The sequence below is a fragment of the Anabrus simplex genome, chromosome X (genome assembly GCF_040414725.1).
Source record: "Anabrus simplex isolate iqAnaSimp1 chromosome X, ASM4041472v1, whole genome shotgun sequence".
Classification (NCBI taxonomy): Eukaryota; Metazoa; Arthropoda; class Insecta; order Orthoptera; family Tettigoniidae; genus Anabrus; species Anabrus simplex.
This window is the reverse complement of record NC_090279.1, coordinates 220527638-220550155: the sequence shown is the minus strand read 5'-3', so window position 1 is coordinate 220550155 and position 22518 is coordinate 220527638. Positions and strand designations below refer to the sequence as shown.

The 22518-nt window shown below is 40.1% G+C and overlaps 1 protein-coding gene across 5 annotated transcripts in view; it reads right to left on the bottom strand.

The window, feature by feature from the left end:
• The window catches only part of Smr (Smrter), a 657953-nt gene that overhangs the window by 225976 nt on the left and 409459 nt on the right, over positions 1–22518 (bottom strand). For all 5 annotated transcript variants that reach the window (XM_067159726.2, XM_067159723.2, XM_067159722.2 and 2 more), the window contains exons 9-10: positions 21018–21324; positions 6550–7421 (exon numbers count right to left, since the gene is read on the bottom strand). In XM_067159726.2, the coding sequence (XP_067015827.2) occupies positions 6550–7421; positions 21018–21324 (1179 nt within the window). The remainder of the gene's footprint in view (positions 1–6549; positions 7422–21017; positions 21325–22518) is intronic.

Here is a 22518-nt window from a genome sequence, read left to right as displayed (position 1 = left end):
CCTCCTGTGATAGTACATATATCACACCCTCACACAATATTTAGAAATGAGAGACATTATTGTCAGTATTTTATTATTATTATTATTATTATTATTATTATTATTATTATTATTATTATTATTATTATTATTTCAGTTGTATATTTTGTCATTAATATTATTTTATAAGCTGGGAGGTCTCCATATGTGGTATGAGCAATTTGTTTTGTACGACGGCTGGGAAAATCATTGCTATAACAACTCAGGAAATTCGTATGATTCATGCGGGCATCCCAGTCTGATGAGATGGACTTGTTGATGTAGTCGGAAAGTTCCGATAACTCATGTGAAACACCCTAGAGTGGCGCTGATCTTGTGATTGCCTTGTGACACTGGAAGAGATTCTGGGCGGGGTCTTGACATGAGGATCCACTCATGATTGGCTGGTCAGGATCAATCGCACATTAGGTGTGACCCCTGTCAAATTTGTTCTGGTTACGAAGTTTACTTGTTTGTTTCCGTCTCTGCCATCTTCGAGGTAGAATCTTGCTATCGTTTATAGAATAAATTTACACAACGAACAACTGAATAGGGGTCGTACTTCAAACTATCCGTCTAAATGAAAACTGAACAAATTCAACCAAAGTCAGCATAAATTTTTCTAGCGGACAATAAGAATGATCTAGAAAAATGAAGGACAACATATAATCAAGACAAGTGAACTGAGCATTGAGCGAAACACAGTTGAACCTAATGAAGAACTAGTGTAGTGCCATAGAAGGAATTTTAGGAAGTTTTAGTTTAGAAATAGCTTTTTAATTTGTATATTTAATTTTAACATCCCCCCCCCCCAACCTTCCCTCACCATCAATTGACCTTTACCAACAAATTTTAATTATGAAATGTTTTATGCTTTTTCGCCTAAGCTTCAAGATAAGCAGCTGATGATGACTGCCAAGCAATTGAAACATGTACTGCAATTTTTAGTGACGTAAAATTTAGCCTTAGGTTAAATAATACAAGTATCGATCAGGTGGAATTTTTTTTACTTAATTCTCATCTTTATCTTTAAAATGTGGTTCGATAATAGTGTGGGTTTCGTTCTTAGCAAGAGGCCATAAAATTGCAATTTTCCTTCTCCACATGATATCAGAGATCTTCTCGACATGAGTATACAGCTCGTGGTTATGCGACGTCTATACAGTGGAACCTCGATTATCCGTTCCCGGAAAATCCGTTTTCCCGGAATATGCGTTCAAATTACGTGGTTCCGCGAGCATCGTAATTAAATCACGTTGTAAAAGTCCCGCATTATCCGTTCCTCGAAGAAACGATTTCCCGGATCAACCGTCCAGAAATTCCAGTCCCATCAACGCTAAATCCTCGATCAATTGTTCTTTAATAAAATGTATCTCACGAAAGGACGGCTGTAGCATATTTATGGATCTTGGCGTTAACGCCCCGTCACTGTGATAATTAAAGCAAGTACTGTACCGGTGCTGGAAAAGCGATCGGCGGTGAACTTGCATAAGGGACGATCTTAGCGTTGCATTCGGGTGGTATTGTTTAGAGAATCTCGGAAAATCATAAAGCAGAGAGTGGCCACAACAATTGCAAGGAGACACGGCGGATTTTGACACCTCTGCTTGAAGACGGAACGAGTTTCGTCAAATGTTCGCACTTATAAAACGTCCATATTATGTCTAGGGTTAGATGTTTATATTTTTACATTTTTTCGATCGTACTGCCGAAGAGGTTTTCGGCACTTTGCTCAGGGCACTGCAGAGTAACTGGACTTTCAGGCAGGAATCGAAACTGCTCCTCCGTAATACAAATTCAGTATTTTTGATGTTATCGTACATGATCATGTTAGCGAGACCAGAATAGATGTTGCACCTTACATTAAGAAGAAGAAAACCATGGGAGGTCTTGGGATTGCCTATTACTGTTTAGGTCCTAATGAAAGACTGGGAATTTTACGTTTTCGTGTTAAAATACCAAAAACCGCAGTCGTTTTATTTGCACACGTTACATTTTAAATGGTTGGTATCATTTCAAACTCGTACTGACATGTGCAGCGAGCGCGCTTTCCAGATGACCTCAAGGTCACGAATAACCGTAATTTCTGAAGTTTTGATATTTCTTTTATCTTTCCTATTTGATTGGATTTGTGACGTGCAGAATTTAATATAATGCATTCGAGAACTTTTAAGAATCGATACTTCCATTCGAAACCATGTTTTCGAGTTCAACATAACCTTTAAAAGTCGATGTAGGCCTAATTTGCGCTGTACGAGATTTCCAGAAACTGACTACGAACAGTATACCGGAGACCAAATTACAATGAAAGATTAAGAGATGAAAGGATTTCGTCATCATTTTGGGTGCTTTTGTATCTAATGCGCTTTATTTTATTAGATGAGAGAATTAAAAACTACTTGTGGTCGATTGTCGTTTGGCTTGGTGTTATTAGATTTTTCGAAAAGATTGGCTAGCCTAATGAAAGTTGCTGAACTGAAAAGATTTTTCACGGGAAACTGACGAAGATTCCGCTGTAAAATTGAATGTAAAGTATCGAGATTTTGAACTCGCGTACCGGTAATTAATGCGGTTTCGCGGTCTAACATGCTCGCCTCTCATTCAGAGGGCCCGGGTTCGATTGCGACCAGGTCAGGCAATTTTACCTGGATATAAGTCTGGTTCTAGCTCCACTCAGCCTACACGATTACCTTTAATTGTGGAGCTATCTAATGGTGAGATGGCGACCCCGATCTCCAGAGCCGGGAATATCGGCCGAGAGGATTCGTCGCACTGACCATGCGCACCTCGTAATCTGCAGGCCTTCGGGCTGAGCAGCGGTCGCTTGGCAGGCAAAGTCTCACTGGGGCTGTAGTTTGGTTTGGTTTAGTTTAGGAGTTTTTGTAAGATTATAATTATACATATTTCATTTTTGTGATGTTTAGCCAAATTGTTGATGGTTTTCATTCATTCCCGAATTTTCCGTTTTCCCGTGTTGTACGTTTTATTTTCATGGTCCCTCGAAAAACGGAGAATCGAGGTTTCACTGTATTCATCTTTGTCTGTAACTGGGCCAAGATTTTTTCTTAAGATCTATCTTTCTTTAATTTCCAATTTTTCTATCAGGCCTTTCTTGTTCATAGCAAGGCATTCCACTGCATACAAAGCCTCTGTTCTTATGACACAGCAGTAATATTCAATTTTTGCATTCAAGGATATGGACTTTTTGTAGTAAACATCTGTGGTCAGTTGATAAGCCATTTCCACGTTGTTCATGTGCGACATGACAGTCACTTATTTTATAATATTTAATTCCTTAAACTAATAGAAAAGAGACCTGTCGTATTTAAGACAGAATGATAGTTGTGTTCTTGTGTTTCCAAGGGTTGTATTATAGTACTGATTAGGTGGTAACGTCAGAAAACTCTAATTGTGAGTGACCGGGCAAGTTGGCCGCGCGGCTGTGAGTTTGCATCCGGGAGATAATGGATTCCAATCACACTGTCGGAAGCCCTGAAGATGGTTTTCTTTCCGTGGTGTCCCATTTTCACACCAGGCAAATGCTGGGACTGTACCTTACCTAAGGCCATGGCCGCTTCCTTCCAACTCCTAGGACTTTCCTGTCCCATCGTTGCCATAAGACCTATTTGTGTCGGTGTGACGTAAAGCCACTAGAAAAAAAAAAAACCATTGTGAGTCATAAACCATCAATACGGAAAAATGATTAATCACACATGACATGGCTGTTTCAGGAAGCAGTGAAAGTCAGCTTAATCGTTATCTTTGAAATTTTGTGTGCAAAAATTGCAAACAATAGCTGAGAGATTCATTTAGCAGAAATCCCAGGCTGACAGGACAATTATTTCATGACAACATGGCCACCATTGTCCATCGCTTAGCCTTCTGATTCCTTCTGCTATGAATCAGAACTCACTTAGTCACTTATCTTAGGAGTCCAATTTGCTGCGATGCAGTTATCTTCCGATTTATTCAAATCTAACTACTTCACTTACATTGAAACTGCACTGTACTACAGTGGAACCTCGATTATCCGTTCCCGGAAAATACGTTTTCCCGGAATATGCGTTCAAATTACGCGGTCCCGCGAGCATCGTAATTAAATCACGTTGTAAAAGTCCCGCATTATCCGTTCCTCGAAGAAACGATTTCCCGGATCAACCGTCCAGAAATTCCAGTCCCATCAATGCTAAATCCTCTATCAATCGTTTTTTAATAAACTGTATCTCACGAAAGGACAGCTATGGAATATTTATGGATCACTGCGATAATTAAAGCAAGTAGTGCCTACTGTACCGGTACTGGAAAAGCAGTCGGCGGTGAACTTGCATAAGGGACCATCTTAGCATCGCATTCGGGTGGTATTGTTTAGAGAATCTCGGAAAATCATAAAGCAGAGAGTGGCCACAACAATTGCAAGGAGACGCGGCGCATTTCGACAGCTCTGCTTGAAGACAGAACGAGTTTCGTCAAATGTTCGCACTTATAAAACGTCCATATTATGTCCAGGGTTAGATGTTTATATTTTTACATTTTTTCGATCGTACTGCCGAAGAGGTTTTCGGCACTTTGCTCAGGGCACTGCAGAGTAACTGGGCTTTCAGGCAGGAATCGAAACTGCTCCTTCTTAACACAAATTCAGTATTTTTGATATTATCGTCCATAATTATGTTAGCGAGACCAAAACGGACGTTGCACCTTACATTTAAAAAAAAGAAAGCCATGGGAGGTCTTGGGATTGCCTATTACTGTTTAGGTTCTAATGTAAGACTGGGAATTTTACGTTTTCGTGTTAAAATACCAAAAACCGCAGTCGTTTTATTTGCGCACGTTACATTTTAAATGGTTGGTATCATTTCAAACTCGTACTGACATGAGCAGTGAGCGCGCTTTCCAGATGACCTCAAGGTCACGAATAACCGTAATTTCTGAAGTTTTGATATTTCTTTTATCTTTCCAATTTGATTGGATTTGTGACGCGCATAATTGAATTTAATGCATTCGAGAACTTTTAAGAATCGATACATACATTCGAAACCATGTTTTCGAGTTCAACATAACCTTTAAAAGTCGATGTAGGCCTAATTTGCGCGGTACGAGATTGGTACGAGATTTCCAGAAACTGACTACGAACAGTATACCGGAGACCAAATTACAATGAAAGATTAAGAAATGAACGGATTTCGTCATCATTTTGGGTGCTTTTGTATCTAATGTGCTTTATTTTATTAGATGAGAAAATTAAAAACTACTTTTGGTCGATTGTCGTTTGGCTTGGCGTTGTTAGATTTATCGAAGAGTTTGGCTAGCGTAATCAAAGTTGCTGAACTGAAAGACGTTTTCACGGAAAAATGACGAAGATTCTCCTGTAAAATTGAATATAAAGTATGGAGATTTTGAACTCGCGTACCCGTAATTAATGCACTTTCGCGGTCTAACATGCCCACCTCTCATCCAGAGGGCCCGGGTTCGATTGCGACCAGGTCAGGCAATTTTACCTGGATGTAAGTCTGGTTCCAGGTCCACTCAGCCTATGTGATTACCTTTAATTGTGGAGCTATCTAATGGTGAGATGGCGACCCCGATCTACAAAGGCAGGAATATCGGCCGAGAGGATTCGTCGCACTGACCATGCGCCCCTCGTAATCTGCAGGCCTTCGGGTTGAGCAGCGGTCGCTTGGCAGAAAGTCCCACTGGGGCTGTAGTTTGGTTTGGTTTATGAGTTTTTGTAAGATTATAATTATACATATTTCATTTTTGTGACGTTTAGCCAAATTGTTGATGGTTTTCATTCATTCCCGGATTTTCCGTTTTCCCGTATTGTACGTTTTATTTTCATGGTCCCTCGGAAAACGGAGAATCGAGGTTTCACTGTATACCTCTACGCCACTTAATGCCTCAAGGCTTTGAAAGAAGTACAGGAATCTCCATGTGAAGTCGCAATATACATCGTTCTACTTATGTAAAGTGAAAATTGGAACAGTTAGTCATTGATCCACTAGAATGCTATGTCAAGCGCACTCGAGTGGTGATAATGGAGACATAGAAATTTGGTAAGGGGGAAAAAAAAAAAAGAGAAGAAAAAACACCTCACCGGATCATGACAATATACGTAATCATTGGAAGGATTATGGTTTATACTATCAGTCTACATAAGGTAGCATCCACTAGAATGCAGCAGATTTAGGTCTGTACGCACTCAAGAGGAAAGAGGTATAACTATTTCAAACACTACAAAAATGAAAAAAGAAACCCTAATTTGAGCTGATTCATAAATAGAAAGAATGCACAGTTGTTCAGCATCAATGATATACTATTTCCATCTTGACAACATTAAAACTTCACAAGTTACAACAAAAAGTTGGCATACATAAGTCTGTACCACGCATGCGAAGAAAAGGGATTCAGGGTCAAGAATGCAAATGGACCAACCATTATAAATAACCCAGGAATCTATCAACAAAAACAAACATATAGAGCAGCAAGAAACCAATTTCATTCTCTGAATACCCTCAAAAAGTATGATATGCTCACCTAACGGTCTTGTCGTTCACCAGGTGCTGATCCTTGTCGACTGCACTACTGTTATTATTGTTGTTGTTTGCAGTACTGACGGAAGTACTAGATATTGTACTCGTAGCCACGGTTTCGGAATTTGTCGTGGGACTGCTCGAGGCCGTCGTGCACGATGCCACGGTCGGTATGGCCGGAAGAGCAGTCGTTGTCGACACTGCTGCCGCCGTGACTGTGACGGTTGTCGTGCCGCCTGTGACGAAGGAGGACGTAACCATCGTCGCCGTCGTCGTAGCGGTGGACGGCGGCGTTTCTTCGTTGGCTGCAGAGGAGGAGGGAGTCGACAGGGGCACCGCGACTGTGCTTGTCGACACTGTTGGCGTGCCGGTGGAAGTCGTCAGCGAGGTACTGTTCGAGGTTGTGCCGCCGTTGCTGGTGCTGGGTTGTTCCTGTTTTTGTTGCTGCTCACGCTGCAGCCGAGTCGTCACACCCGTAGGACCACTAAGAATCTCTTGCAAATTGTTCTGGGTCGCGTTCGACGGCTTCCCGTGAGGATTGTTACGACTCGCACGCGTTCTCTGTCGCGACTTACGAAGTAATTGTTTGTAATTCTCAGTCTTCTTACTCAAATAATAATATTGTACACAATCACACACGCTTTTCCGTTCCAAATAAGAACTTATCACACCAAAGTTTTTCGGATGTTGGAGGTACTTCTCTTTGAAAATTTCACGTTCACTGTCTGTCCACACATTGAGAAGTTGACGTTCTTTGTACTCTGCAGCAAAATCCTCGATGCGTCCATTGTTGTTGATATACGTCATTCTCCTCTGCCTCGAGTCTAGAAGTATGGGGGGAACCACAGCATACGAACGCATCTTCTTGTCCTCCATCTGCAACATATATCAGTTTGTCACCACACAAATCAAGAAGAACAAAGACAAGGGAAAGTGCAACAATAACAAAAGAAGAAAGGGATAGTACAGTTAGGTAGAAATGCAGAACAAACAAACTCTTAATTGACTAATGGGCCAAGATGGTTCGATGTAGCTAAGAATAAATATCTGTAGCAGGTACACTGATAGGTCTTGGAGGTAAAGGTACCACTTCCTTTGCAGCTTCATCCACAAGTTCACTTCCCACAATCCCGTGGCTTGGACCTTCCCCAATTTCTCTTCCCCACCTAAAAACCTTCTAATATACTCCGCCCAATCTTCCTCCCTTATGTTCCTACCCTTCCCCATTGGTCTCCCTCTCCTTCTCTTATTTCTAGATCCTAGATCTCCTCTATTCTATTGTCCGGCTCCATGGCTAAATGGTTAGCGTGCTGGCCTTTGGTCACAGGGGTCCCGGGTTTGATTCCCGGTAGGGTCGGGAATTTTAACCATCATTAGTTCATTTCGCTGGAACGAGGGCTGGGTGTATGTGTCATCTTCATCATTATTTCATCTTCATCACAACGCGCAGGTCGTCTACAGACGTCAAATCAAAAGACCTACACCTGGCGAGCCGAACATTGTCCTCGGACACTCCCGGCACTAAAAGCCATACACCATTTCATTTCTATTCTATTTTCCCTACAGTATCCATTTATTATTTCTGCCTCTGCATCCTTCCACCCTCTTCTTTTCCATTCATTACACCCTTGTATTCTCTTCTCACTTTACAATATTCCTCTCTCTTACCCTGTTCTCCTACCCTCCAATACACCTTCTCTTTTCCTGCTAAACTCCTCGTCAAACCACCCATTCACTATGCGTTTTTACACCTTCTCTCATCTTACCTCTCCTCCCCATACTCTGTTAACTCTAACATTTCTTCCAACATACCTTCAATTCCTACTCTTAAGCTCTCCACATGCTCCAACCTCAATTTCTCTCTCATTCCAATAATATTTCCCACCCCGTTCCCTTCTCAATTTAGTCTTTATTAGCATATGTTTTGTCACCCCACACCCTAAAACTAAACCAAACCCCATGGCACTAAAACCCTTGAAGGGCCTTGACCTTCCAAGCGACCGCTGCTCAGCCAGAAGGCATGCAGATTACGAGGTGTCGTGTGGGCAGCACGACAAATCCTCTCGGCCGTTATTCTTGTATTCCGAAACCGGGGCTGCTATCTCACCGTCAGATAGCTCCTCCTTCTAATCACATGGGCCTCGAACCAGCCCTCAATTCCAGATAAAAGCCCCTGACCTGGCCGGGAATCGAACCCGGGGACACGGGGTAAGAGGCGGGCACGCTACACCGCACCACAGGGCCGGCTACCCCACAGCCTATCACTTCGAAACTTACAACTCTCGTTAAGGCTACCTCCGATCTTATTCCTGTATCAAATACACTCCTCCCATTCGTCGGTATATATGTCAATTCCCCGTTACAATCCCCTCCATCCATCCATTTAAAATAGATACTTCCATGTCATCTCTCCCATAGTCCGGCACTCTAGTGCTAACTCTTGCATTATAATAACCCATTAAAATCATTCCATCTTCTTTATATATCCCTTTAATCATTTATTTCCTCACGTAATTTCTCAAAAAAAAAAAAAAGAGAGAGAGAGAGAGAGAGAGAGAGAATTTATTCGCATATATCGAATTCTTCGGATGTTTGTATAGGAGGGCCAAGCAAACTGCTTCAGAATCCCCCCTCCCCATTTTTTATTTCCCAGCCATACCAACTCCTCTACCTCACTCTAGATTCTCTCTACCCTCTTGGCTATCTCCTTTCTTATTAATACTAGTATTCTCCCTGGATGTATCCCCATCTTTCCTCTTTTCTTTCTTATCACATTTAATATTTCTATACCCATACCATTCAATTTGTAACCCCTGTCCTAACCATGAGTCCACTAAGGCGATTATCTCGAAATTCCACAATTTCTCTATTTACCAACTTCCCCACTATCCCCTCAATGTTCAGCACCCCTATCAACATATATAGTTATTTCTTTTCTACTCTGCTCTCTTTATTGTTATTTGTTTCTCCACTGCCCACCTTGCTTCTCGTAATTCTCCCTAGTGAGCCCTCCTCTACCGTCTCTTCTCCACTGTCCTTCGTGTCCCCTCCCTCCTGCCCATTAACCGAGCCCGACGTTTTTCTACCCCATTCTCTCTGCACTTCTATCTGTATTCACCTTCATATGGGATACGAGATCAGTTTCCTGTCTAATTATGCCTCTCACTTCCACTTCAGCTCCTATTATCTCCTCTCTCTGTTCCGCTTGAGTCTCCTTTCCCGTTTCACTGCTTTGACACGCCATCATTGCTCCATTCACCGACAGCCGACTGTTGATGCAGCTCACTTCCCTGGTTCCGCTGCTGTCATGTTGTGCTTGTTGCTACTTCTCTCTTCCCTGCCCATTTCTAACTTCTGCAATCTCTCTGGGATCAAAGTCCACGTCCACTTCCGGTCTCCAGTCAACAGACACTTTCCTACTATCTGCGCTTGTAAGTCCTGTGCTCGATTGTAGCCTTCCACATGTACTGCTTTAAAATTTCCATCTGCTTCCTCTCTCCCTTGTCTATCTCTGCCTTCAAATAAATGTTTGAACCTTTCAAATTTACCGCATTTCTTAGTAATACGTCCGCCATCAAATTGAAATAGGTAAATCACACTTTCACCGGGCTGTTTCCATTATTCCTCCCTAATCTGTATAAATCATCAATAAACACTTTGGAGCAGTTCACTTTCATTTTATTCGCTATTATGTCAACACCAACTCGAGTTTCGATTCTTTCTTATCTTCTGGTACACCTAGCTGACTACTGTACAACGAGCCCTTGTTCCTCTCTTTATTTCAGCTAATTCCTCTAGAAAAGGAACTGGAAGGCAAAAGACCTAGAGGCAGATCAAGAAAAGTGGATCAATCAAGTAAAGCAAAACGTGGAAGGAAGAGGAGTGGAACAGCACGAAGCTGAGAAGGAAGAAATGTGCCTGGATAGATAAAGATGTAGAGCGCTCTTGTAGCTCATTAGATCACTACAACTCAACAAAGCAAAAAATATCTCCCTGTGGCGAATAGGTTCAGGAACGTCAAAGCTACTAAGGCCGATTGCAGAAAAGACGACTAGTCCTAAGCCTTAGACAACGTCTACCTTAACAACAGCTCAATCGAGCACGATCTTCCACTGCATGAACAATGTTCAGCCATAACTATACATTGCTTAATGTTTCAATATTGGTTTGAAAATGCAACACTTTGCCTGTCGCAACCAATTAAATTCGGCAGTGCGCGCGCCGAACGCCAGTCAGCTGTTTGTCTTCCTACACATTACACAAATATGGCTAAGCATGAGCATGACTTTCCCACAGATAAGAGTATTGCTTTTGGTGTAAATTAAATCTCCTAATATTATTGACATTAAAGCAACACGCCACTGTACAGGGAAGTGTAGCTTTGATTATAGTGTTGTTACAGTGAGTGTAACCTACTCATAAATATGGTAGCTTCAACAAAGGAAAGATGAAGCAACAGTAATTGGTCACCGAATGTGTTGAACGGGCCATATAGATGTAGCTTGCATTCTGGAGATCGTAGGTTCGAAACACATCATCAACAGCCCTGAAGATTGTTTTCCGTAGGCAGTGTTTAAACATGGCTGGTTTTAGGTTTTAGAGAGTGTCTAAGTGATAAATAACGTCTCTGCAATGCAGCAACCATATTAAGGCATTGTTTAACCGTAGACGTCGTCTAAACACCGTTTCTGCAAATCAGCCCTTAGTGTCCAGCAAGTAAATTCATTGTATATACACCACCAGCCTTCTAAAAAGGTTCACATTACATATTCTCTTCAAAATTCCACGATTCTGCCAAGAGTTACAGCAAAACCGCCACACACAGTTTTTCAAGGGGGAGTGGAAAAATGACGATAGATCCGGGTAACATAAAAAATAGGAAGAAAGCAAAATAATAGAATATGGGTTCTGTATTTGGGACATTTTTCTTTATGCAAACATCATACTATACATAGAGGCATCAAAATTTTGCAACAATAATACATGCTACGAAAATAAAAAGCATGATTTTTACACCATTTCTTTTCACTTTCCCTTACGTCTCATAATGGTAAAATAATTGCAAACCTTTTAAGGTTAGTTTTCTTATTGCAAATTAATTCTATAAGTGGATATCGTGGCGATAACCAGCACATTCAGCAAAATAAGAACAATTTCTTTTTGCAATTGGCTTTTACGTTGCACCGACACGGATAGGTCTTCGGCGATGATGGGATAGAAAAGGCCTAGGAGTGGAAAGGACCGAAGCAATAATTTAGGTACAGCCCCAGCATTTGCCCGGTGTGAAAATGGGAAACCACGGAAAAACCATCTTCAGGGATACAAACAATTTTTATGTGATTAATTACAAATTTTAAAAAGAAACATTTTAGACTTCGTTTTGTTCTTTTCTGTACACACAGACGATAGAGGTTAGAGATCCAGCATAACACGGCTCTGACAATGTCACAGTGGGCTACACGAGGCTGCAGGTAACAGGTCTCTAGCATGCCACACACTCCACAAGGTGAGACATTATGTAATATAGTAGCTGGACTTGGACAATGTGATTAATCACATTCTTTGCAATTATTTAAGAAAAGGCTAGGAAAACAACAGATAGGGAATCTGCAACCTGGGTGACTCAGTAGTGATTGATCGATATCTCCCAATGGCTAACTAAAATGTCTGTTAATTTCCCTTTGTCACCAGTAATTTTGTACACGTCTAGAACAGACAACTCTCACCTGGTGAACGCCATGACAATTTTAAACTGAGCCATTTTCTTACTTTCAACTAAGACCACAGCCTTGTGGGAACACAGGGTGGGAGATCCATGAGAGCAATTGAATTGCTTGACTCTCGCTTAACAGTTTGCCGGGATTCTTTCCAAGAGTACTGAGCTGTCGTTTTAAATTCAAAACACACTTTTGCATATATTTTTCTTACAACCTATAATTGCGTGAAAATTGTGGCCAATGACAAACATTTTTTTTTAATGATCAATGCGATAAAAGAACAGTTCGAGGAACGATAGATGAGGGGAAATTTAACATTAGTTTATATGGAGCATTTTGGGGATCAAGTAAATTTAACGAAGAATAGGGGAAAACGGCAGTCCCAGGAACGGTACATCGAGATTCTATCATACTCGCAGCAGCCGGTTTAGCTGCTCTGTCCCCATAAAGTCACCAGTTCTCCAACTGCATTTTCCTTCAAACAGCAACACATTATGGTTCTGGTTCCATTCAGTGATTTTGTTTTTCTTCAATAATGATCACCAGGCCCCGGATTCTGATGACATGTCATCTTTTAAATTGTTAACCACTGACATTGCTAACTTATATACAAATCCTGTTCATGGCCCCCATATTACAGAAATTCATATTTATTAAGTCATTTTTCTAAGTATTTTATTTATATGTCTTTTTTATGGAATTTATTAGAATATTTTATATGTTTTGAGTAATTTCCTCCCATTCTTAATAGTTCGATGCATTTTTTGCATATTATACTGGTGGGTATCCTCCACATCAGTAGGCTGGTGTGAAGGAGTGAAGTTCAGGCAGGGACCTAGTCTCACAGGGTATAACGTGGAACCCACGCCCCGGGGTACGGGTGAAAGACGGCGAAGATGGTGGATGAGGCAACCCATCCTCTCTGGGGAAAAAAGAGGAAACCACTGCCTTGTGGAAAAGAGGGATCTTCAGAGGCTAAGGGAGTAAACCCCAGAAGAAAATCCTAAGATGCATTAGGCTTAGCAGGTCAGCAGATGAGTAAATTTGTACTTGCTTTCAATTACAATATAAGTCTTGGATGGAAGTTTAAAAATAAAAATGGAATGGACAAGTCTCTGACTACAGTTGCACAGTATGATCTAATGCTGATGTTCGTACAAGTGTTACATCAGAGAACAAAACCCAATTTGCAACAATAAATATTTTAACTATGAATGGGAAGGAAAATGAATTGATTCACCTAATGGAGAGACGAAAACTCAACATCCTGGGATTATTACATAAAATAAATTTCATCGTAAAGTCCGTATTGTCGTACGTATACTTTTAGGTTAAGTCAATATTCCACCTTTACAATACCATAAGTTTATTGTCTATTTATTTAAACAACATTATTAACTATGACAGGACATGCTCGTTGATCGTCTTTTTTCTGCTACAAATAACATTATGCACTTCATTATCAGCTTTTGCCGACGCACCTGAATGCTGCATGTCAACAGCACACTCAAGAAGAACTTTAACAACAAGCTTTACTGTATCGTCTCATGTGTATGATTTTAATTTTGTTCATCAACAGCTTTTGCATGTTTGTACTTGGAACAATCTGGAACATACTCGCTATTTTGGTTGACGTGTTCGGCAACCCAATTTATTTTAATGTGTTGTTCTGTCCTTGTCTTTTTTGTGCTTTTTCTTAAACATCTTACGGCTGATGATGTCTACAAGTTAGACGAAAAATGTCCCGTCATAGTTAATAATGTTGTTTAAACAAATAGACAATAAACTTATGGTATTGTAAAGGTGGAATATTGACTTAACCTAAAAGTATCCTGGGATTAAGTGAAGTAAAATGGAAAGGGAAAGGAATGAAGAAGCTAAGAAAGGAGTACACCTTGTACTGGATGGGGAACAGTAAAGAGAAAAGGAATGGAGTGGGATTTGCAGTGAATCAGAATGTCGAACCAATAGCTGAAGCTGAATATTTAAATGAAAGAATTATAATAATGCACACACATGTAAACAAGGAACTACTGAAGATAGTACAGGTGTATGCTCCACAGAGATGATGTAGCGTGGAAGAAAAAGAAGAGTTCCTCAATGAACTGCAAACACATATTGTTGGAGATGGCATCATGATGATGGGAGAGCTGAATGCCATTATGGGAACTGATAGAATGGGAAACGAGAATGTTCTGGGCCCACATGGGTATGGCGATAGAAATGAAGATGGAGAGAATTCGTTGGACTTTTGTATCAGAAATAACTTGATAATAAAGAACACATGGTTTATAAAGAGGAATAGCTGTAAGATCAGCCGATATAGTTGAGATGGACAGTATGGAACACTCAACGATTTTATAATAACAGACCGAGAATGGGGAAGATTCGTCATGAATATAAAGATAATCCCCAGTGAAAGTATGGAAGGTGACCATAGATTATTGATTGTGAAATTAAAACAAGTAAAATTCCCTAAAATTGTATTCAAGAAGAAACCAAAGATCAGGATTTGGGAATTGAAGGAGGAGGGTAAAAGAGGCATTCCAAGACTGTATAAAACGGAAGTTGCCCAACATGGAAATACGAAGTGTAGAAGAAGAGTAGGACAATTTAAAACAGACATTTGTGGAAGCAGCAATTGAGGTATGTGGGGAAACAAAAGTAAAGTTTAAGGGAAAGGAGACATGGTGGTGGACAGACAAAATAAAGAAATAAATAAAAGAAAGGAACAAGGTGAAGAAAGAAATGGATAAGGAAAAGCAAAACACGTATCAGAGGGATGAGAATAAGATATAAGATAATATAGAGGAGTATCAAGGAAGATAAAGAGAAATGTTGGGGAGAGTTTTCCAACAAAATTGAGCAAGATAGTCGAGGAAATCGGAAACTATTATACAGAGTAATAACATCGAAAAAATAAATTAAAAAAAACCAAGGCATTAGATAGGGAATATGGATCCACAGTACATGACGAAATGGGTTTTCCGAAGGTGATGGCAAAGTATCTTGAATAACATTATAATGAGGGTGACTGTTCGATGGAAGAAGAAGATAAGAAAATGGAAATAATAGATGGAGAAAAAGAAGATAACCCAATAACATGGTTGGAACTTGAAAGGGCATGAAAGCAATGACCAAAGGTAAAGCAAGTGGAAAAGACAAATGCAATGCTGATATGATTAAGGCAGCAAGAAGCATTGGACTACAGTGGCTATACAGAGCCCTCAATGCCATATGGAAGGAGGATTGGCAACAAGGAAGCACTGTACCGTTGTTCAAAAAAGGAAATAGGAAGAAATGTGAAAATTGTAGAGGTATAACTCTATTATCACATGGGCTAAAAATGATGGAGGAAGTCATAGACAGAAGACTGAGGGATATAATAGATACACAGTTAGAGGAAGAACAATATGGCTTTAGACCGAATAGATCAACAATAGACTTGATATTTACAGTGCGAACGATAATGGACAACATCTGGAAAGGAACAAGGAAATCGTATTTGTATTTTTGGATTTAGAAAAAGCTTATGATACAGTTAACAGAAAACATGTATGGGAAGCCTACTGAAAAGGAATGTACCAAAATCATTAGTTAGCAAGATAAAAATGTTGTATCATGAGAGTAAAAGCAGTGTACAAGTGGGGAGTTGTGACTCTGAAACATTTTATACAAGAAAAGGTCTCAAGCAAGGAAGTGCACTGTCGCCATTAATGTTTATTATATTGATGGATGTAATCATGAAACGTGTAAAACAGAGTATCAGTAGTGATGAAGTGAATGCTTTGGTATTTGCAGATGATGTGGTGATTTGGGGAAAGGGAGAAAAGGAAGCACAAAGGAGACTGGACATTTGGAATGAAAATCTGAAGGAGATTGGAATGGTAATTAGTAAAAAGAAAACTGTAGTCATGCACTGTGGAAAAAAGAAGCCAAGTGAACATAGATCGAGAACGGTTAGAGAATCTAGAACAGTTTACATATCTCGGTAGCATTATTAATGGAAGTAATGAAATCAATCCTGTAATTAATAACAGACTAAGTAAAGGTACAACATTTTATCATCAAGTCAGAGAGCTTTTATGGGATGACAACGTACCCAAGAGAACGAAATTAACATTATATAAACAGTATTTCATACCAATTGTAACATACAGACTAGAAACGCTCGTAACTAATAAGACACAAGATAGTAAAATGCAAGCAGTAGAAATGAAATTTTTAAGAATATTGGTTAAAAAGACAACTAGAGACAGAATTCAAAATATTAAAATCAGAGAAGCGCTAAATATAGAACTGTTAGTACAGAACAAACAGAAAGCAAGATTGAGATGGTTACGAAACAGCTACCACCTTCCTCAGTCTACTTCCCATCCGTTTCTGGATATGTAAAAAGAATGGGAAAGGAACGGGTAGCAAGAAGGGAATTGGAAAGAGAAGTTAAGGGAAAAGAGACCAGTTGGAAGATCGAGAAGAAGGTGGATGGATCAGATTTGTAAGGACATTAGAGAAGCTGGATTGGATGTGGCACAAGTAATGGAGCAGGAAAAGTGGAAGGACAGAAAGGAATGGAGGAGGCTTGTTAACCACATCCAGGACAGGAGTGGGACATTGATGATGATGATGATGATGATGATGATTGGATATTAACAGAACTGAAAGCAAGGATGAATACAAAGACATGAGAATATTCACAACTTTGTTCAAACCTTATTTCTTGAAACATCCACATTCCAGGAGACACACCTGCGCTTGCAGCTAATCCGGAAGTGATGTTGAAATCGAAGGGGTAGGAAGACAGACAAACAATAGGCCCAGTAATGCCAGTCTGGTTAAGTACGTCAGTGCAACCATATATGTGCTAAGTGGATTTGTGTTATCAGCCGCAATTGTTTATCGAGTGTATTTAAAATGCTGAAGTTAAAGCCACCTAGCGCTGTTCATTTGCAAACAAATAATTTCAAAATTCGGCGAGGAGCTTTACCACTGATGGTGAAATTCTTTTCAGTAAAATGTGTGAAGTTAAAGTGGCAGGAGATAGGAGATTTACCGTTCAGCAACACATCAGTTGAGAGAAGCATATACGTGGAATCTAAAGTTTCTCAACTGTTACTCTCTCAGTCATCCCCCGATGGTAGTACTTCCTCTGTGTTTTGTAAACACTTGTGTGAAGCTTTGGTTTCGTCGAACATTCCACACTGGAAATTGAACAATACTAAACTGAGAGATTTCTTAGAAAGGTATACGGGCCGTGGAATTCCGGATGAGTCTACTCCCCGAGAAAGAATTACGAAGCATAAAGTAAGTACCGTTTTGAAATAAATGAAAAACAAACAGATTTTTTTAACAGTTTTATTTTTATATGAAAGCCTGTACATTGCTCTAATTTTCAACATAATTCCCACCAATATTGAGGCACTTGTCATATCGTACAACGAGCTTTTGCATACCATCCTCATAGAAGTTGGCCGCCTGATTTGTCAGCCACTGCAACAGGGCCATCTTGACACCATCATTGTCGTCGTGGCGTTTGTTGGTCATATGTCTCTTCAAATACAGGAACAAAGTGGTAATCACTGGGCGCAAGATCGGGACTGTATGGAGGGTGATGGAGTTGTTCCCAGCGAAATGATGTGATGAGGTCTTGGGTTCGATGAGCCACGTGTGGGCTTGCATTGTCATGAAGCAAAAAGGCACCCTTACCGAGCATGCCACGCCTTTTGTTTTGAATTGAGCGGCGCAATTTGTTTAAGGTCTTACAATACATTGCTGAATTGATTGTCTCACCAAGGGGCAAAAAGTCCACCAGCAACACCCTCTTTCTGTCACAAAACATGGTACACATGATTTTCCGGGCTGACATTGTTTGCTTACACCTCACTTTCTTGGGTGAAGTTGAATGTCATCATTCCATAGACTGCTGTTTTGATTCTGGTGTAACGTAGGCCACCCAGGTTTCATCCCCCCCTTACAATTCGACTCAAAAAGTCATCACCTTCCTCGTGGTAACGCTCCAGGAAAGTTAAGACACTGCCCAAACGTTTGCCTTAGTGCTCCTCCGTCAACACTTTCGGTACCCAGTGTGAGCACACCTTTCGGTAATTTAATCGTTCACTCACAATTTCATAAAGAACACTTCGAGAAACTTGAGGAAACACATCAGATAACGACACGATTGTAAACAGTCTGTTTTCTCTCACTGCTGGGTCAACTGCCTGCACCAAATCTTCACTAATGACTGAAGGTCGCCCACTCTGTTCATCATCATGCACATCTTCGACTTATTCTGGATTTTATTATTTGAAATTGCACAGCGCTAACCCCTGTTGTCTTGTGTTGCTTCTTGAACTGCTTTTGTGAAAGACATATCCTTTAATTTTCTGTTTTCCTATGCATTGTTTTTGTATTTTTAATCGGCTGATGATGACCCAGATCGATGGTCGAAACCGGTACCACTTTTAACCAAATAAGAATGTAACACTACATTTCTTATTTACTTGTATTGAATAGATTGAACCACTTAATTTCTTGTTTCAATTTAATTAAAATAAGGAATAACAGAGAAGAAGTCTGTGGAAACAAAATATTTGTTTCAACTGATGAAACCAGTAATGCAGACTGCCGTTACATTGCCAATGTTATCGTGAGTACATTAAAAGTAGAAGTAGATAGACCTGGAAAAAATATTTTTAAACACGCCCGAAGTTTTGCAATCTGTGAACCATTCTACAATATGTCGCCTCTTCGATAAATCGATGGGACTACTATGGCCTGAGGGTGTAGGGTATGATGGTTCTGCTCTCTGTGACTGATGAAGCGCCTTACACAGTTAAAGCTGCCAATGCAATCAAAGCATTTTACTCAAAAAATGGTACATGTAACTTGCTTAACTCATGCTTTTCACACAGTGGCCAAAAAAGTCAGATAAAATTTCCCCGAAGTTGATAAGCTTGTGCCCCTAACTAAGAAGGTATTTACCAAGGCTCCATCATGCAGGGAATTTTTCAGATCCCAAGCACCCGACATTCCATTACCACCGCAGCCTTGCATCACACGGTGGAGTATGTGGATCGACGCCTGTATTTACTATTGTGACCACTTTCATACAGTGAAGCATGTATTAGATTCTTTCGACATACAAGATGCCGGGGCCATTCAGATGGCTCTCAAGAATTGTTTTCGGATACGTAAATGGAGGGAAAACTAGTGTGCATCAAAGCTAATTTCAGTTCCTTGTCGTCAATTATTACACGTCTTCAGGAGGGGTGGCTGTAAAAAAAAAAAAAAAAAAAATAAAAACCAATTTATTCAAAACAACCAGGGACAGATCAATTTATTCAGAACAGCCACGGACAGATCAATTTATTCAGAACAACCACGGACAGATCAATTTATTCAGAACCACCACGGACAGATCAATTTATTCAGAACAACCACGGACAAATTAAAATGCATTCGTGGCGATTCTGGTGTGGCAGTGTCAGACAAACTGAAACATGTTCTTGACAAGAACTCTGGTTTTAAATGTTTTGTGCTCCACCTCTCGGATTTTGGTGGGTGAAGACTTCAGCATTACTGGCATTAAAGGAGAATTACATCCAGTGATTTAGTGCACTTCAAGTAAGCTCCATTGAAAGGAGCTTCTGAAAGTACAAAAACGTGTTTGTCGACAACAGTCGTTCTTTTTCCTGTGAGAATCTACGAATGATTACAGTCATCTACAATGTAACACGGAGTGGGGCAAGACTGTATAGCCTGTCATGTATTTTAACTGCACATTTCTCTTATTACCTCTACTCCGATAAAGAATTTGAGTATCTAACGGCAAAATTCTCTCTTTTCTGTTCTTCAGATGTTGCAGCCTTGGGAGTTCCACATACCATGAAGTGTTATTTTCCTTGAAGAAAAGAATACAGAACTTGGAGCGCCAAACAATAGACATAAATAATAACCAGTATTTGTGTGCAAATAATTTGTATTTGTCAAATAATAATTAAATAACATAAGGTACCTATTAAAATCATTTCAACATACAATGACATAGTCTGTTTGCATTTTTGTGTGATGAAATGATGTCAGTTTCATTCAATTTTTCAGGCATTTTTTTTTTTTTTTTAAGTTTTTGAGTCATTTTATGGGATATTTGCAGTTAATTTATAGGTGATTTTTAATATACATTTTTAGGTCATCGAAATCCGGACGTTGATGATCACCTCGGCAAGGATACGATAATTTGCAAAAAACCCCAATTACCAGTACAAGAAAACATCCCTGCACTCAATCTTCAAAGGTTGAAGTCACACCATCCACTTTTGCATGATGCTGCCGACATGGCTCGCAACAACTGTAACGCTGTGAAAGTTTGGAAAGACCGCTGGGAATCTTCAACAGACTTGTTCCTTGAGAACCATTTTCTGGTGTGCAAATTGCTGGTGGATTTCATTTACCATGCAGACAGTGGTTAACGCTTGACAGAGTAAGGACGGACCATGGAAGACGCTGGGACTCGCTCTACAAGTGGAACAGCTTAACGTCACTGGAATGCGACAGTGACATCGTCGGCAGCTGCAAGCTACGAGCCTACTCGGGTAGCTGGGGTAATTTCTTTCTTCCATCAGAGGCAGTATGAGTGGATGGAAGGACTGGACATTCTCATTTCAAATTATGTTTTCTTCTTATTGTATATATGTACATTTTATGCCATATCCTAAATAATAAATAATGGAACTTTCTAAGCTGTAAAGCAACTTACCTCCTGCTCCTGCAAGCTGTCCATGATCTCCTCCAGATCCGCCTCGCTCTTGATCCGCGCCCCGACACGATTGAAGCGTTCGCGGTCCTCTCTCTGCTTGCGGAGCTCCGGGAACACCTTCTCGAAGAACTCCCGATTGCGCGCCTCACGGAACTTGCGCCGGTTCATCGCCTCTACCTTCTCCACTTTTCTCAACCATTCTTGCATCAACCGGGAGTAGGTGGCAGTCATGTACTTCTCCCGGCTCTCTCGCTCCACGTGGCGCCGCTTGAAGTACTCCATCAACCTGCTCTTGAAAGTCAGATATCTGGAACAAACCCCACTTGATTACCAATGCATATGGAGCAATGTCAGGGATTGCCAGCTCAAGAACTGAACAATCAGAAAAAACAACATCATCATCATCATCATCATCATCATAAGCAAAAGCCAGCATGTCATGTTCAACAATCCCAGATGTGTTGGCCAGGTTGTTACCATACACAGCAGAAAACTGTCAATGCAAGAGAGCTCAGCTGAATGCCTGTTTCACTCAATATTATCATTAAGAGACTATAAACTTCATTTTATCTGTATCGATGGTTGAACTCTTACATTAATGCCAAAACAGTTTTCATTATCCTCCTAAGTGAATGCATTAGTATCATCTTATAAACTGAGTGTTAATTAGACATGTTTCTACTCGCTACGAATCATCTTCAGCAAAACACCCTCAATTAAAATGGCGCCATCGTCAGTTGATAGAACTTTGTAGAAAAATTGAAAATAATATAAGTTTATCAACGTCAAATTCATCACAATTTAAAACCATATTAACAACATGAAACTGTGTATAAAATATACTGTAAGTCAAAGACTTGCGAGTCCTATGCCATAAACTGATAAAAACATATGCAAACGACTGCAGCTATCGAGCTCTGTGATTTTGGCTGTAATAGACGTCTTCTAACATTAAGAAATACTAACTTTTCCAAACCCTTTTTGCTAGTAGTGGCACACCATGCTCACTTATGATATAAAGTGGATTTAAAAAAGAACAACAAATTATAAAATAGAATAGTCTTGAAACACTATGTGCTTAATTTATCGCACTTCTTAAAACTTGACGTAGTATCGTAGTAGAAATAATTCAATCAAAACTACAGTGTCCCTTTAATGGAGCAAACCTAATGAGGTGGGAACGAGCACTAACTCCTTTGAGATGTTATCAAGAACAATGTTCCTGCTTGCTGTGCTTCATTGTGCTTCGCATACACAGCAACCTTTTGAGAGTTTACAATGCAACAGAATTTTAAATAAAGGCTGGAGAACGTCCATGAAAATGCTAAGGCTTTTAAGAGATATCACAATGCTGGTATTTTGTCCAAAAAAGGCAATAAATGTAGCGGCACTTCTGAGCCACTATGCTATGTAGTCTGTCAGATAGTCGAAGCAGACTTCACAATATGCAGCTGATAATGGACGATGGAAATAAAAAGACGTAGTCAGCAGAAATAAAATT